At 41.8% G+C, this 17,646-nt stretch overlaps 1 protein-coding gene across 2 annotated transcripts in view; it reads right to left on the reverse strand.

Moving 5' to 3' along the window:
• Positions 1 to 17,646, reverse strand: part of PDIA5 (protein disulfide isomerase family A member 5) — a 99,542-nt gene that overhangs the window by 54,624 nt on the left and 27,272 nt on the right. For both annotated transcript variants that reach the window (XR_005602361.1, XM_039555243.1), the window contains exons 4-10: positions 16,525 to 16,608; positions 15,707 to 15,752; positions 9,998 to 10,090; positions 8,659 to 8,719; positions 5,008 to 5,075; positions 446 to 537; positions 271 to 342 (exon numbers count right to left, since the gene is read on the reverse strand). Coding sequence is in view for 1 of the 2 variants with exons in the window: in XM_039555243.1 (XP_039411177.1) it covers positions 271 to 342; positions 446 to 537; positions 5,008 to 5,075; positions 8,659 to 8,719; positions 9,998 to 10,090; positions 15,707 to 15,752; positions 16,525 to 16,608 (516 nt within the window). In the remaining variant the exon portion in view is untranslated. The remainder of the gene's footprint in view (positions 1 to 270; positions 343 to 445; positions 538 to 5,007; positions 5,076 to 8,658; positions 8,720 to 9,997; positions 10,091 to 15,706; positions 15,753 to 16,524; positions 16,609 to 17,646) is intronic.

Genomic DNA, 17,646 nt, shown 5'->3' on the forward strand with positions numbered 1-17,646 from the left:
CAAAGCTGAGATCTGTGTATCTGCATTTATTTTAGTCCACAGTCAGTCTCCTATTACAGCCAAAATGCAACTGTGAAATGCAAGGCATGCATGCTAAAATACAAACACTAGTCAATCTCCCCGTACGAGTTTAGCTGATCTCAGCGGGGTAGTTTTGTTTGCTCTTCTGAGCAGAGGGAAGGAGAGAGAGATGTCTGTTCCTAAAGCATTACATTATGTAAATAATGAAGAGTACATAAAAGATGGAGTGCATGAAGTTGAATGCCTTACTTTTTCAGCCACTCTGCTATATCTGCTGCAGTAGCACCAAAGTTCTCGAAGTTGAACAGGAACTTTCCTTTCCTGTTAAAGCAACAAAACAAGGTTCAGTCCTTGCCCTAAAAGATAAAAAGATGCAATTATAGAAGAGTCATGATTTCTAAATTAGTAGCAAAACATAACTGACTCAAAATAGCAGATTGTAGGATATCCCCGGACATTGAATTCTTCCTTTATCCTTTCAAATTCAGCAGAGTAAACATTCATCCCCGCAAGAACCTGGAAAAAGAGCATAATCTTACTGATTCTTATAATACAGCAGGAACATCACATCATTTGTTTGAAGATTTAAGTAAAACCCACTTCAGTCTTGGCGGATTCTGATTTCATTCATATAGCTGTCAAGCAAGGGGCTCTCTGTAAAAGGCACTGAAGTTTTTCTGATTTTGTGCAAGGGGGAACAGAACAATACTTGAGTCTAATCCAGAGAAAACACACACCAGTCAGCATGTCACCTCTTCCTTGCTCTGGAAGCATCTCTGTTTCTTTTTATTCACCCACTAACAGAAATACCTGAAGGGAATTCTTTCAATTGCACTACTTGTGCTCTTCTTCGCACATTTGGATTTTTAGCTACAAGTGTAACTAGATTTTTTTTTCTTCCTCTGCAAGTAGGAAAAAAAAAAAAAGAGTTCTCAGTTCATATCCAAACATTAAACAGGACAGCAGAAGTTCCACCCTCAGCTCTCTAGTTTCCACTTCAGCAATGAATTTTCAATCTCAGCTCATGTCCAGAAGCTCCAACCAACGAAGCACTGGCATTATCCCAGTTCAAAAATGCACTTACTGAAAGGCAAGGGGAAATCAGCACGACTTTGATGTGAAAATAAAATGTGCCCTATTTCCATGAGCTCAGGAAATAGCACATGGCCTTTATATCCTTTAAATATGTTAACTTGGGTAGGGTAGGGTATAATGAGAGTTAAGAATTAACCTTGTCCTACAGTCTTCAAAAGAGAGGCACAGAAGCACAGTAGCTTTTCAGACTAGCATGCAAAACAAAAACTCTCTCCTCCCCATTCCTCACCTCTTTCCCAACCCATCCACCATCTCAACAGTCCTTTAGCTTCAGGTTCAGGGCTCCTGTGACTTGTACTGTGCCCCGTGACTTATTCTGTGCCCTGTCCAAATGTCTTCCAAATATTTCTGACATGAAAATTGGAAGATGGGATTGATTCCAAGTTTTTGTGGGTGTGCACTTCACACAGAGGTCGTTCTGCTGTCAAACCTGGACCCAGCAAGTTGCTGAGATACCACTTCCTGATTAACTTAGTTTAATGGCATTGACAGCTTAAATCATTTTAGCAGCAGGGTCTTAATCCAACCCCCTCCTCCTTCCCTCTCCAAAAACAGGATTTTCTCCTTCCAGCTGAAATACCACATCAGAATTTAATACCACGTTCCTGACTGCAGCAAACTGCACAGACCAACCAAATGTGCTCAGAGCCAGCATGAAATAAATCTTAAAGCAGAAAATCCTCATTTGAAGGTCAACCGTTTCTAAGAATGTGCTGGAAAGTCACAAAAAGATACTTTGTTTTCTCTTCCCTATCCTAAGAAAGGATAAATTGAACAGAGGAGAATACAGAAATAAGGTTTATACTTGCTGGCCTAGTCTTCCACTTTGAATTTTCCTTGTATTTCAAAGAACCAGACTGACTTAATTCATATGAGATTATCTAGACTCAATTCTCCCCTTTCCTTATCCTCCATGTCACCACCTAAAGGGAGGTAAATGCAATAGGATCAAGAGAACAGTGGTTGCTTTATAAAGCAAGAACCTGGTTTGTTAACTAATAACCCAATAACACCAGCCTACCAGATTCCATGTTTGCTGTGAACTTTCAGAGGATTTCCTAAGAATTAAATGGGCATCCCTGGCCATTTCAGACAATTTCACTGTGTCCATCCAATGGTGATTGATACAAGTCAATAACTTGGATTCATTCTTGCGTTCATTACATTATATGAAGCATAATTAGCAAAAAGCTTATTACAATAGGATTTATTTTTAATGACAAGAGTAACAGCTTTAGCTGGCTAATAATCCAGAATTATGAAATATCAGGCTGTCAGAGACCATCAAAATACACCCAGTGCCCAAAGCCAGGGTCCTCCTGCCAGACGTCTGGCGAATTTGCTTTTAGCAAATGACTGAATGACCCCAACTTCAATTTAAGTCCATTACCTCTTGTAATAGCCATTGCAGAAACAAGGATCAGTTTACCCCTTTCACCTCTGCAGTGAATTATTTCACTGAAATATTTCAACACTTATCTGCTCTCCAACAAGCTACCTATAACCTAAACCACCTCTGAATCCTTCCTAGCTGCCCATTAATTTGGAGCTTCTGACCATTCCTGTTCAGCTGTGACCCCCGACCTTGATTCACGGTTTTCTTGATGGGATTGCTCCAAAACTCGTACCTCACAGCACCAAAAAAATTAAAACAAAACAAAACAAACCCAAACCAACAAAAAAAACCAAGCACCAAAGGAGAAAAGCACTTAAGCATATTCTCAAGCTGGTCTTTACTGAGCAGAACCTTCTGACACACTCACAAAGTCCATGGGCATTAGGGAGATGATGAATGGTTTGCTAATAACCACTTCCCCCCTGCTCTGGGGCCACAGAGACAGTCACTCACCAGAGCCCAGCCAACCCTTTAACCACAGGAATCTTTCCTGCCAAGGATAAAGTAAGCCCACTTCTGATTTGGAGCACTTTTTCCTTCATCACTGGGTGGAACGGAATAGTAAGATATGACCACAATATAAACTAAAAATGCCACCCTGCCTTCCTCTCAGTAACAGCACGGGAACAAGAAACAGCCAGTCCCAAGAGAACACAGTGACCAGCAGCAGGTACAGTGCACCTTTTCACTTTTATGACCTCTTCAATAGGCAATACTGTACTTAATTTTCCTGCTATGTAACAGCAATAATCACTTTTGAGCCTGGCACATCCTGACAGCTAATGACAGGTCAGATTAAAAGGCCAAACCTTCAGCTCATCCAAACCACTCATAAACTTTGCAGCAAAGTCTGATCTGGAGGTCAGCATCACTCTAAGGCACTCCATGAATAATTTATGATGGGTACAGCATAGTTAACTTTAGAAATGGCAAGCTGTGTACACATCCCACTCAGGAAGCTAATTGGGTCAAATTTTGACAAACAGACCGATTTTTGTGAAAAACATGGGTGGCAGTGGCATAACTGGACTTTCCTCTGAACTGATCCTGCACTACAACACTCCACTGCAAAAAACTGTGTCCCAGTCCTGTCACTCAGCTGTGCAGGATTAGCCCGGATCTACAGAAACGATTTCCAAGTGAGGAAGGAAATACTCAAACCAGAATAGATCTAGAGTTTAAATTCTCTGGTCTGAATTTAATAAAATGAGCTGCACATGGACGAGGAAGGGATAACTGCAGGAGGACACAGTGCTCTGCAGCATGCCTTCTCTTTGGCACTGTCTCTACAGGTGATGCTTTACATTTCTAATCCCTCTCACCCCACACCCCACAATGTACTGCCATGCAAGGCAGGAGTGCCTTCCCAAAGGCTGCAGCACGTGCTCCTCTGAGGGGAGAAGGCATTAGAGTGCTGCCTGGCTAGACAAAAACACTCTTGAAAATATCTTCTAAGGGTTGTGCCGTGTCCTAAATAAATCTGAGTAACTCCCACTCATTTCAGCCCTAAGCAAACAAGGACTTAGAGAAAACACTTCTGAAAACAACCAGTTAGGAGAATGTTGGGCAATCTGACAGCACTAGGTGGTCATGAGAAGGGATTGCCAGAGCTGCCCTAGCAATGAACTGCAGTGCTTCATCTTTTCCTCACAAGGAAACCTGTAAACACAGCAGTGAATGACCCAACAGGCAGGATCAGACCAAATCCTACTACAGCCATGAAACAACAATCCTATTTCTTCAATCCTATTTCTTCATCCTTTACGTGCACTGGCATCATATAAATCATACGTTAAGCACATTATAAAACCTTGACTAGACAAGTACCTTTGACTTGCTTACAGAGATCAATACACCTTATAGGTACAAAGGGGTAACTAGATTACTGTGAATCCTGTACTTTATTAGAGTCAAAACTTACTTTCATATCTATGTGGCATCAATGCTAACTTTGACAGAGCTACAGTTCAACTGTAAGACTATATTAATGCTGAGTGGCTAGGAAGGTTACCAGTAGCTTATGGGAGGGGCCTCTCCCTCCCACAACACTGTGATTCTTCACTAAAAAAGTGGATTAATAACTGCTTTAAGGGCATTCATCCCTGACCTTGCTATGAAACGTCAGGCCAAAAAGCTGATCAAACCCATTAAGGCAAACATTTCTTTCTTTACCAAAATGAGCTCAAAAGGTCTACAAACCCACAAATTAGAGGCTAAACATAAATCTACATAGTGTCAGAGCCTGCATCTCTATGGAAAAAAATGCAGTGGCTCTAAAGGGCAAGGGAGTTGACATCTCATTCTCCAATGTTTTAGCAGAATAAAAACCAAGACAGAGAATCCTGAAGAGATCTGGAACAGAGTCATTTATTTCTGTTTTATTTCAACTTGCTTAGAAATTGATAATTTTGATAAATATTTGTGGGTTTAAATACTTAAAAGAAAGTGTTAAAATGATTTTTGAAATGTCATATAAATCTCATTGTCTCACTTACATATTTACCCTTGAGTTCTGTTGCTGCTTGCTGATAAGATGGCATCATTCTCTTACAAACACCACACCCTGATAAAAAAAAAACTGTGTGAGTAATATGCCAACAACTCTATTCAGCCTCTTCTACAGTATCTATGTTCCAAAGCATATGAAGTAATATTTAAAATCAAAAAATCTAAACAAAAATTCTTTATCTACTTCACTAAATCATTATTAGATTATTAGTTTCTAAGGATGTTACTTCTTGATACAAGCCTCTATTTTTGCACATTTTTCATGCTCTTCATTTTCATATTCATTTCTCATCCCAGTACGAAGAGAGTGTATATATATAAAATATATATATATATATATATATATATTCCTCAGGCTCTGAGCTGAGCCGAGATAAAAACAGAGGAGAATACAAGATGAAACACACATATCCAAAGTCAACAGAAGATGTCTTAATTGTGAGCTCAAAACAAAAAGCTTTGTGCATTTCTGGTCTTTGAAGGGACAGGGGGAGGTACTTCAGATTCATCCCAGCTTAACAAGGCATTGAAATTAATTTGAGATGCATTTCCTAAACACATTACACAGACATCAAGTATTAAACAGTGCTCTCTTAATTGAGCAGACATAGCTCAGAAGCAACAGCCCTTGGAAGATACAATATTGTGCTGCTGTGGAAAAGACAAAGGGCAAGTGAGGAAGACCACCAATGTGTAGTTGGAGTGTGCTAAGAGCTGTCTGATGATGCTCTGCAGGGCTAAGCAGATTAGCAGTAAATCACCTTGTAAGCAGCAGTTTTCACCCCTGCCAAGTAAAATCCGTGCATGCAGATGGGAAGGGGCAGGAGTGCAGCCAGCATGAAAGAAAGGTAGCTGGAGCCAAGCACTCCAGACACTTATTGTGGAAACACTCAGTCCACCACAGGACAGTAGGCAACACCTCTCTTCTGGTTAACAGAGTCTTGAAAATATCTTCCAGAAAGGAGGAACAGATTTTGCAGCCACTTGTTTAGGATCATATCACCATGCCTGGAAAAGAACATCCTTTACTCTGAGAAAGGAGAGTTCTGGTTTCTGTGGTCCTTCCACCTTTGATCTCTCTGCTCAAATTGACAATGAGGTTGTTAAATTAGTGCTGGTTAAAACGACAATTTCTTGGTGGGCACAGACCACTCACTTAAGGCCCACTGAAGTCTTGCAGCTTCATCCAAACCACTGGACAGACATCAAAAGGTGTGAGTTGACAGACACCATCTTCTGAATCCTCTATTTCTTCTCTGCTCAGGAGCCTCAGGCCCCAAACTCCTTCATCAGATTTTGCTATCTTCCCCTCTTTGCTCTCTTGCTGCACCCTGGAATACCTTCAAGAGCACAGGCACACAGCAGCCTCCTCCACACAGCCATCACCCCTATCATCCTCCTCTTCCCAGCTCTGCTGCTGCCTCAAACTTACTGCTCCCAAACCCACTTCAGTACATCCTCTCCTGTCCTTGTATTTCTGGGTTATATTGTTCAGGATGCTGCCAAGCCACATATACCCCTCAACATGCATAAAAGGGGAACCTCAAAAAACCCATTTTCTTCTGTTCTTTCTTCTTGTATTTTGTCCCAAAAGAGGGAACTTAATTAAATACACATTAGTCTTTCCACTAGTTAACACCTTCATTTTTAAAGCCTTGTTTTCAATCACGTTTATAAACAGCTCCTTCTTGTTGCCAAATCCAGACAGTCTCCTGCAGGAGCCTTCTTTGACAGTTAACTACAAATACATCTGAATGCCTTTAAATATACCTAATATTTCATCTTTAGTGCTGTCTTACTTTCTAATATAGGTCCGAAAGTACAGTGAATAGTCTGCAAATGGCAGGTAATATCTCCTGAGGAAAGCAAGCCTTTGCTCTGAGTTGTTTTACCCAGACCAAGCATTCCTGAAATATTAAAGTAACTGCATCTAAGTCTGTAGTTGCTTTCATCTCCCCCTGCCCATTTCCTATGAATCTGCCACAATTAATCTAAAGCCCCTGCTTCTAACAAAGCAGAGAAATAAGGCAGCTTCCAGATAAAGCCTCTGATGTCCTCTTTTGTCAAAGAACTCACTTACAAGTAACGAAAAGCAGAATTTCTTCCAGTGACCAGTCTTGATTTCCTGCTCCCAGTTATGAAAAGTAACACCTGTATGTAACCAATAATTTCAGCTGCTCAAAGCCCAAAATTTAATGCAACTGCTGGATGTATTCTGTCTCCAGTAAGAGGAGCAAGAAAAGAAAAATTGGACAACAACCAAGTCAGAAGGTCTTATGTGTTAAATAAAAGATGAGGGAGTTACAAACTGAGAAATCAGAGAGGAAGAAAAAAACCTCACAAGTAGACTTCCTTCACAGCAGTTTGGAAAGCAGCACAAGTATTACAGCACTGAAAACTAGCAGGTGTTTTGCCACTTCAAAGAAGAGAAACTGGAAGGAGGAGGGTTTCTGGGGGAACGGTTCAAAGAGAATGAAGGGTTAGATAAGGCACATTTCAGAAAGAGACCCAGTGGTGGAAAACAATAATTCCTGATACAGGTAAACTGTGAAAGCACCAGACAGCAGCCCAACTCTCCCCGAAGGGACGATTTACAGCAGAGCAGCCGTATCGTCTCCTGCTGATCTGAGGCAGCAGCTGCTGGGAACAGCCACACACCACGCCAGGCCACACAAGACCACACTACTGCAGTCTGGAGGCACAGAGCCACAAGTGATTTCATTAAAAGAAAAACCATCGTCTCAGTGATGCATCAACTAAGTCTTGGGCAATTTTGGCCATCTTGGCAGTGCTCGGATGAGAATAAAAAGGTAAACTGGTATTTCAGGCAGTAATTACAAGAGAAAATACACTGAGAAACACTAGACAATGCTGCCATGGGACAGAGTTTTAAAGAGAATCAGCCAGCAAATTGCTTGTGGTACCTAACATCAATTTCTCTATCAGGGCAGTCCTGGGAGGCTTTTCTAGCTTAGGTCACACATTTATTCCCCTCTCATGGCTTCCCTGCTTCCTGAACTGAGCAACAACTCAAGTGCAACACTATCTTGCTTAGAAGAGCTGGAAAGCCTCTCACACAGCAGTCACCAGGAAACACAAAAAGGCAGCTGTAAATCTGCAACATTAAGGAAAAAGCAGCCAATGCAATGACAAAGTAGCAGCAATACAAGGTCAAAGTCACAAAAGAAATGGAGTGACTCCAATGTGCTCTTCTCTTCCTGAAACCCCACTTGCATTTGAGTTACTCCTGCCAATGCAGGTAGGAACATGCAGGATGCCCCTAGGATGGAGCAGGAACAACAGCTCTGCTCCTGACGACTGCACTGTTCCCTCTGCCTGCAGCGTACAGTGTTTGTTTTGTGCAGCACAAATCTGTAACAAAATCATAGAAAGCAGCTGCTTAAAAGAACTTTGAGCGAGAGTCATCATCACAAGAGAAAGAGACAAGACTGGGATACAAGTGATGGATAACCAGGGAAAAACTGAGGATAAACAGGCAGAACAACACAAGGAGCTGAATGATAAAGGTGGCACAAGATGGTATTATTAGTGGAGCACAGGTGATGCTTCTTGTCAGACCTGGACATCTCTCAGTGGAGAAGGGAGAGAGAGGTGGCAAGACATGCTGGGCTACTTACATGGGGCATAGAACATCATCAGAAGGGGCTTGTCTTCCTTCTTCAGAAGTCTTCTCAATTCCTAGTGAATGAACCAAAGAAAATAAAAAACACACTTATACTCAATGACACCTCTTATTATTTGTATTACAACTTTAAAAAACTAATATATGTATTCATAGAACACAGGCTCGTTTATCTGAGGGAAAAGGGCTCACCTTTCCTAACAGACAGGACTCAATTTTTTTTCCTTGCTCAATTTTAACTTGAAAAAAGATGACAGAATTTATTATACATTCAAATATCTGCTGAATATCCTAGACCAGTATCTTCACTGTTAATATGTGGAAGTTCCACGGTTTAGTTCATTTTCACTGCAAAATCTCTGACTGGAAATTCCTTCTTCACTGAGACATCCAAAATCCATATTGCAATTCAAAAAGTCAGACTCAATAATAACAAAACAAGTTCGGTTTTCACACTGTGAAACCTTGCCAAACCTATGAGATGCCATGAGAAAAGGATTTTTCAAGTACCAGCATGATAGAAAAACTAGATGAAGTTTTCAAATTGAATGCAACCCTTGGAAGCCTTGTAACAGAGTACAGAGGGTGAACATTAAAAATTAATCTTCCTACAAAAAACTGAATGTCAAAATAACCATTTCTAATATTAAAAATGAAAGCCAGAAAATTGAGAAAGCCCTTTACAAAATACCAGCTAGAGTCCAATCAATTAAAGTTTTAAAAAAATCTATAGACTAGAAAACTAATATAGAAGACCAAGCTGATTATATTAGAAAGAACATAATGGGTAACTGGTGGCACTGGTAGTTTTTAAGGTAGTTTCATCACATTCGCTGCTTTCCCACTTAAGACTGAGAGGACAGTTACTGCACAAAGCTAAAGCCCTTAAGATCCAGATCCTGTTTCTTCCTGCTCCACACTTCCTAACCTCAGGCACATGAGGGAACCCAAGGTTTAATGACAACCTGCAGTTTGAAGAGCAGCATTTTACCTCCTACTTGTATTCTGCAGTGACTGCATCTTGCAAGCTGCTACACTTCCCTGAGACAAAGAGGGCTGTGCCCCCACACCATCCACAAGCTCGGACACTTGCTGTGTAGCTGGCAGACTGAGGTTATGACCACATGCAGGGCAGAGGAGGGTGGGAAGCAGAAGACTTTACAGTTATCACAACCCACAAACTTGGTCAGATCACTTCAAACAGGTTGGGTGCTTTAAACGTGCCTTCCAAAGAAACAAACTAGTGGTGTTTCACTAAGAGTTAATACACACATACACACTCCCTTCACCCCTTATATTTATAAAATAAGAGAACATCTATACAGCTAATGTACCTTTTCACTGTCGACATGCACAATATCTTTAGCTTCAGGATCTTCCTCCCACAGTGGAGCACCTTCTGGATCCTTGAGAAAGGCCACCATAGACTGTAATAAACAGGGGGAAAAAGCTTTTAAAGAAACACAAATGGAAATCATGAGACATCCAATCTCAAATCCATGCTGTGATGCAAACCCCATCCAATTACTGCCTTTGCTTTTCTGCTCATATATTCATCCGCTCTAATGCAGATTAGCACAAATCTCCTGTTTCAGAACCATGTGGGTGTGTACCTTCATCATAACTGGTATTCAAATTTATCAGTTCCCACTCCCACTATAAAACTGGGGAAAACAGAGTGGAAGTGTACCAGCACACAGAGAAATAGCTTCAAGGATCCTTCAGAGAGCTCTTTCAATGGTACTAGACCTTCCACAGTGAGTCCATGGGTCAGTAGGAAAGGCTTCTCTTTATGTAGAGGTCAGGCTCCCATGCCCTTCACCGTATCTGAGTAACAGGACTAGCTGGAGGGCACACTGATACTTGCTGTGAGCAAAAGCAAATGAACAAACACGCTTACAGATCAAACTGCTCATTTGGTCAAAGGAAGAACAATCCACCAACAGTTCCCTGTGTGACCCACCTACCTAAAACATCCACTGAATGCAGTTTCAAGTGTGAGAATAAGAAGCAAATGTGACAGAAGAAGTGGGAAATACAAAGCTCCAGGATTCTGCAGCTCCCATGTCCAACAAGTCAAGTACACGTGCACACATAATTCGTAACTGCTTTACCTGACTGACATACAACCAAAAACGCCTTTCAGCAGACCACAGATATACTCTTTACCATAAGGAAATATACTTTGATAGGTCTGTTTTCAAGCTGAGCCTGAAGGAACTCCAGCCCTCCTAAATCAATGAGAGACTCTCCATCGATTCTGGCAGTCACACTAAGCCCCATTTCCAGCTGTACATGGAAACACAGGCTTGATCACTTTTGTCCTCAAATGTCTGTGCTCTAGGAAACATAATACCTGGTATTGCATGTTTATTCACCACTCAGAACGGCCCCACTGCTTTCTCTATGGCATTGATTGTAGGTCTGTGTTCATTCCCATATAGGATCTCTGCCACAGCAGTAACATACTGAGGTCCCTGAGGAGCTTCCTTCAGTGTGAGTGAGTGGATGAAGCTGCCACAGCACTAAGTGAGCTATCCTAACACACACCAGTTCTATCTAAAAGCCTGGGTGTGTACTCCACTTTCTTAGGAGCAGGTTGCCAGCACACCTAATAACGTCCCACTGCTGGAACCGTCTCAGAGACACTTTTGCTGCCTCTCTGCCTTTGGTGGGGCTGCTGTGGTACAATATCCCAGCAGCTTATCAACAGAGAGGGGAGTTTAGCCCATTTTCCTGCCTCTCAGTTGGTACTGCAAGGCCCGGGAGGATTCAGAGCTTACAGCAGGATCCATTTATTGCATTTATGTTTCTGTCTGCTTGCACAGCTAATATTGAAAAGATTTGTCTTATCACAAGAGGCAGCATGTATCAGTCACCAGACAGCAACCAAAACACTTAATGTACACAGCAAGAAGGGCCTAACGGGTGAGGGTGACAAACACTTCCAGAAGAAATTCGTTTTATAGTGGCATTATCAGGGAAAGGAGCTAGCTAGGAAAAAATATATATAAAATCAAGTAATTTACAATGGAGTTACAGTATAAAAAGCTCTAGACTTAGAGGCATTAACATCCCAAATGACATCCTAAGACTAATAATACATGGGGAAAGGAAAGATGAGGACAAAACAGGGTAGATGTTCTACCTTTAGGACAGCTGCATCAAGTTCTGCTCACCCTGAGCATGCAGAGACCTCAACTATACACTGGAGACGAGGAGAGAGGGGTCAACATCTTGAATGGCTAATGAGTGTAATTGACTCTGCTAGTTTCAAGAATTCCTGCATGCCAAATTCAGTCATGTAGAAACAGATGTGGTTAGAGGATGCAGGATTAAAGAGATTTAATTCGTCCAGCCTCTCCCTCTCAGCCAAGACAGAAAAAAATTAGATGTGTAATGTCTTCTGGCAGGAGCAGGCAGTACGTTGCCTTGCGCTCAATTCTTCATGCAGTGAAGAGAACTTCCTCTCTTACTTTAAACAACAGCCAAACAAACCACAGCACTTTCTAATTACAGAAAAGCAGTGGTCCCAAGCTGCTGTGTTAGAGGCCACAGCAAGATCTAGGGCACAGCAACCCTGGTGTTGTAGAACCAGCTTCACTCCAGTCCTGCCGTGGTACAGTCAGGACCTGTTTTGACCCCCACAGCATGGACAGAGCCACGATGGGCTGTAACCAGCTGTGCCAGCTTTGAACCTTACACCTCGATTCAGCACAATACAGGACATGCTTCATCCAGCACATGCTGCTGAAAACAAGCAAGTTTCAACAGGAGAGCTGCTAATCATATACATGGACCTAGGTTTTAACCTGAAAAAAAATATACAGAAACACATCCTTGTGCTTCTCACTCCTTGGAAGTATCACGCAGTAGGGATGCTAATAACAAGACCTTCCTCGATTTCACACATACACTCCTTACAACAGCCAACTTGAAAACGATTCGGGGTTTAGAGCAGGACCAATTTACTGGGTTAGTCTATTCCCTTTGCTAGTACTAAGCAGATTCGTACTTCAGTGAGTTTTCTCCATTTGAGAAGAAGGGTAAAACTCTCCCGGTACTTTATACTCCAGAAAAGGCTTCCTCATGTAATAAATACAGCCTGGATACTGGCATCCTGGCTCTCCTGAGAATTAGACATCATGTGGCTAAAGCAACATGCGAACAGACATTCCAGGTAAGATGAAAGGCTGATCTAAGCTTAGGTTTTCAACAGCAGATGACTACAGTTACTTGGGGAGAAGACAGACTAGTACTTACGGTTCTTATATAGCATACACTGGCACATGCTCTCCATTTCTGGCAAAAAGAAATCAAGTTTACGGACTCTGCACAAGCTGCTGTATATGGACCTCTGTGCTTTTTAACTGTCCATGGATCTATCTCTAATAACTATCGAAAACTGTTTTCCAGACTCCTAAATTCTTCACTTTCACAATATGTAGCTGCAAGTTCCAAAACTTCTTTTTTTAACATTGCAGTTATTTGTTTCAAATCAGCCATCCCAAAATGCCACTGTTTGCCCTCAAATTTGGAGAAAAATGAAGTAATCCCTCCCTTTTTTAAGCTACTCACAGTTACAGAAATATCTACTGGAATCTCCTCCAGCTGTCCTTTTTAGTATTGTGAGATCCTAAGCCCTTCTGCAAAGAATTGGAAATTTTTTTTAAACTATTCCTAATGATTTTGCATCACTGAATTTTGTTCTCTTGCATTTCATCTCCTTTTCCTAGATACCCCAAACAGCTCAGATCTTAACAAAAGTCTCAGCAGCAGGAGGTTCTGACTGCCAAGTAACTTCCCCCCACTGTGAACACTGAGCTATCCTCTATTCCTCATTTTTCTAACAGTGAAACCACAAGGGCATCTCTGCTAATTACATAAGGATTTAGTTACTTTAAGAAATGAAAAGCTTTTCTAAAAACCCGAGTACACTATCAGCTGGATCAGCCACAGCTATGAAATTGCTGATTACTCCAGAAGAATCCTTTTACAGTTCTTCAGAGCTGTGTCCATCTTTCTCCAAAATGTCATACATATATTAATATGTCTACTGGATGTCTGGAAAGAAGATCCAAGTTTTATTGCCACAAGTTTGCTGAATGATGTGAAACAAGTCCTTTAATCTCCCTGTTCTTCAGTGTGTCCACCTGTCCATAAAATGAGTATGATACCCTATGGAATTGTGTTGCTCTGCTGCTCTCTGTATGTACTGGGAGACTCCTGACAAACACAGCTGAGAGAGAGAAACAAAGGTCACTGGCTCAACAGAAGAAAACAGGGAGAAGTGGAATAGAGGGAAAAATACAGAAAATATCCAGGCAGCTGTGAGCAGCAGAACAAACAAACACTCAGCTGAATTATTTGACCACTGCCCAGATCTGATCCACTGCCCAACCTGTAAATCATTAGTGGCTGGTTTCACAGGGGCAGTTAAATTGAGAAAGACTCCAGCACCTAGAGTGAGGGAGCTTCAAAATCCCTCTTCCACCCCCAATGGAATCCCACATCCCTGTCCACGGGACGCTGCTTGCTGCTTCCCAGCAGGCAGGGCAAAAGGGAAGGGCAAAACGCTCATCACAAAACAGCTGAAGGAATAAAGGATCTGGTTCCTGTTGTGCTATGATTGCCTCTCAGCCCAATGCTCCCTGGAGCACTGCAGGTGCTTCCCACTTGATCTGATCTGTAAGGAAGAGTCACAGCACTAACTCCTGGTTGCAGCATTTTATGGAGGGCAGGAGAGACACATCATGTATTGTTCAAATCACCCAAATTTAGGCAGCTACCAGGTCTCCCTTAACCCATCACTCACCAAGAAGGAAAAATACAATCACCAGCTGCATTTCCTCATTAAGTACAGAAGCTGGTTTAGGCAGTTGCTGACTGGGCTGGATATTTAACATTGTCCTTCCTAATGCCAGGCAAGATTTCTACTGCAGGAGATGGGAAGATACACGGCCCTACTCTCCCCACCTCAGACAAATCCTGCATGACAGCCTCAAGCGAACACTGAATGAATTCAAGTCAGGGCACACTTCCAAGACAGTCCCCCATCACATACTCTCCAACTCTGGCTGTAAAAGCAAAGTCCAGAGCAAGAGCACTTAGGAACAGCCACTCTGGCAGACTCAGGTTCACACATCTCACACAGGCTTTCCTCCATTCCACAGCAATCCCCTGAACAAGCCAGAAAGGGGAAGTACATGGAATTACTGGGGTGATGTCATCAAGTCTTCAAAAGACCAATGACTGTGCAGAACCCGGGTTTGCTGGAGGAGGAAAAGAAACAGGAACTGGACATCAGAGCTGGACAGAAGTGATTTCTGGAAGCCAAGTCATTGCCGGGCCCCTCACATCAGGAAACTTCCAGTGCTTCACCAGGGCTTTGCAAAGGGAAGTTGCACACTTTTGGCCTGCTCACTGTGCTCTTAGTTCACTGTTTCCACAATCATCTGGATCTACACATTCATATTATGCCTCACCCCTTCTCACTTCCCTTGCCCACAGAATGTTGCCTTCTGTTGCTTTATGTCAAGATTCACCAGAAAAGAAGAAAGGTCATTTTATACCTGATGCACTCAGAGCACTTTCATAGGAGCTGTGGTTCCACAATCTGATAAAAGATAAGGCCACTCAGCTCTCTTTAAAGTTTATAAACACAAAATCTAAGAAGCTCAGAGAACCCCTTATCAAAATGCAGTATCAGCTAATACTTTTAGTTATACTAACACAAAGAGCACCTTGCAATTAAAACAAGAAAATCCTTATTTGTTACCAGTGTGCAAGTTAACTTACAGTTTACCTTCCAGTTTAACAAGGGGTCAATCTTTTAAATAATAAACAATTTTCCTGGATCTATGGTTGACAGACATGTATGCACACAAAAACCTTTAGGCCCTTCTGACAGCTGTTTATGAAGATTAATCCCCTCCCTTTGATGCCTTTAGCATGAAAAAATACCAAAACCAGTTTTTAATCCACAAATGTCTCACCCACATCTAGCAAAACCGAAAGAATAATAATGGAATATTTAAATTTACCTTCAATGTGACCGCTCTGTTATACGCAGTATGAAATGCACCGTCCCTGTTAAACAAGGAGTGGGGAATAGTGTTAACTTACAGTAACATTACTGCAATTCATACAGCTGCTCTTCCTGACTTCTCACTAACCAGAACATCATTATCCTGCTGAAGCCACAGAACTAAGTAGAATTTACAGTACAGTTATTTAAGGGGGGTGGGGTGGGGAGGAACAAGAGGAAGGAAAAAGGGAGGGTGCAAACCAGTGTAAAGAAAACAGTTTCCTAGTAAACAATTTCCTCCCTGACACTTTAACAAGAATATTTACTAAGGCATTATCTTAGGAGATGGAGATACAGCTGCTTGGTGTACCTAACAGTACTCCCACTCCTATTATTTTCAGGAAGAAAAATCTCTTGCTGTCTCACGACACTTGCCTTTCTCTACTCACATTATGAAGGACTACCTCAAGTCAGAAAAGCACAGAGAGATGAAGCAACTTGTCCAAGGCACATTCCAGCAGGCAAGTGACAGAAAGCAAGAGAGCTCAAATCTCAGGCATCAGCCCTGTGCACTGGGCAGATTTAGTCCATTGGACATCTCTCCCTGGCCCCGCTTATGCTTTTAGTGTTCTCTATTCAACAGTGAAATAAATTTAACTCAACTTCTGTCACAACACATGCTTGCAAAATGAAGAAACAGCAATTAATTTCATATGTCAAAGGATAAAAAATAAGTCATCTTAATGCTGCAGCAGCATGGGGCTGAAAGGAGAATGAACAGTCTTAATGGGGGCATCAACAATTATGAACTACAAATCCCAGCCCAGCACTCACTTATAATGGAGTAAATCCACTCCCTTCTCCTTTGAATTAGGATCTACCTTCATCTTCTTGCATAATTTTCGGCTTTCAGTATCACTGCAAAAAACACATATTGGAAGAAAGGTTACCAAAAAAGAAAATCAAATGCATTCAGTTCTGAGAACTCATTGCTGTGCTTCCTCATCAGCAATCAATTCCAACTAACAGCAATTTGGAAGCTGTTTAGCTAAGTTTGTGGGACAAGCATTGTGAAAAGCTCCATTAGACAATTTAATTCCTCTGTTTGCTTGGTCAGGACACAGTGAACTGTGTTAAATTTACATTCCAAAGCCAAGCCCTAACCAGTGGAGAAGCAGCTCATTCCAGCATGTCCAAGGACCTCAGCAGATCTTCTGCCCGTGAGATTAACATAAAATTTAGGAAGACAAGTTTTCATTAAGACCATGCTACTGTTAGGGTGGTGGTCAAAGAACACTGTGAAAAGATTCAAAGAGAAAGAGCAGCTTTTACATTTGGCAGAAGATAATAAAAAGCCAAAAAACCCCATGTTCATGGTATGTCCAAGTCCAAATCACAAGCATTTAGCCTTAAAAAGGTCCTGCAGAAAACAAAAACCAATTGAAATTCTGGAGCCCCAAGCCCAGCAACCCCATTCATTCTAGGTATGAAAGATGTGTCCTGGAGCCACACCTGGCAAGCAGAGGTAAAAACAGCTCCTAAAGATGGAGGGAGGTATCAGCAGACAGACCTGCTGGAGGTGGTCTTCAAACTCAATAAGACTGCACCACTTCCAGCACCAGATTAGGCTGACTTGAAGAAGAGAGAAGGGTCATGGGACAGAACTGCAAATACATTTGTTTCAGTGGGCAGGTAAAGGGTCTTCACGGCCTAACTGCTCTCCTGAACAGGGTAGGAGTGAAGCCATAAGGAGACTTCAAGCTGAAGTGAATAAGAAGCTGGTGAAAGATCTGGGGAGACGAGCAAAACAGAAAAGATGATGATTCACATTGACAAGGCTGTTCTCTGCATTGACAAACAGCAAGATTAAACAGCTTGGAAACTTGTTCCCAGCAGAGGACAACTTGTACCTTTTACGCAGATAAATCAATTTAGAAAATGAAAACACCGAAAACC

This window comes from Corvus cornix, chromosome 7 (assembly GCF_000738735.6).
Source record: "Corvus cornix cornix isolate S_Up_H32 chromosome 7, ASM73873v5, whole genome shotgun sequence".
NCBI classification, from domain to species: domain Eukaryota; kingdom Metazoa; phylum Chordata; class Aves; order Passeriformes; family Corvidae; genus Corvus; species Corvus cornix.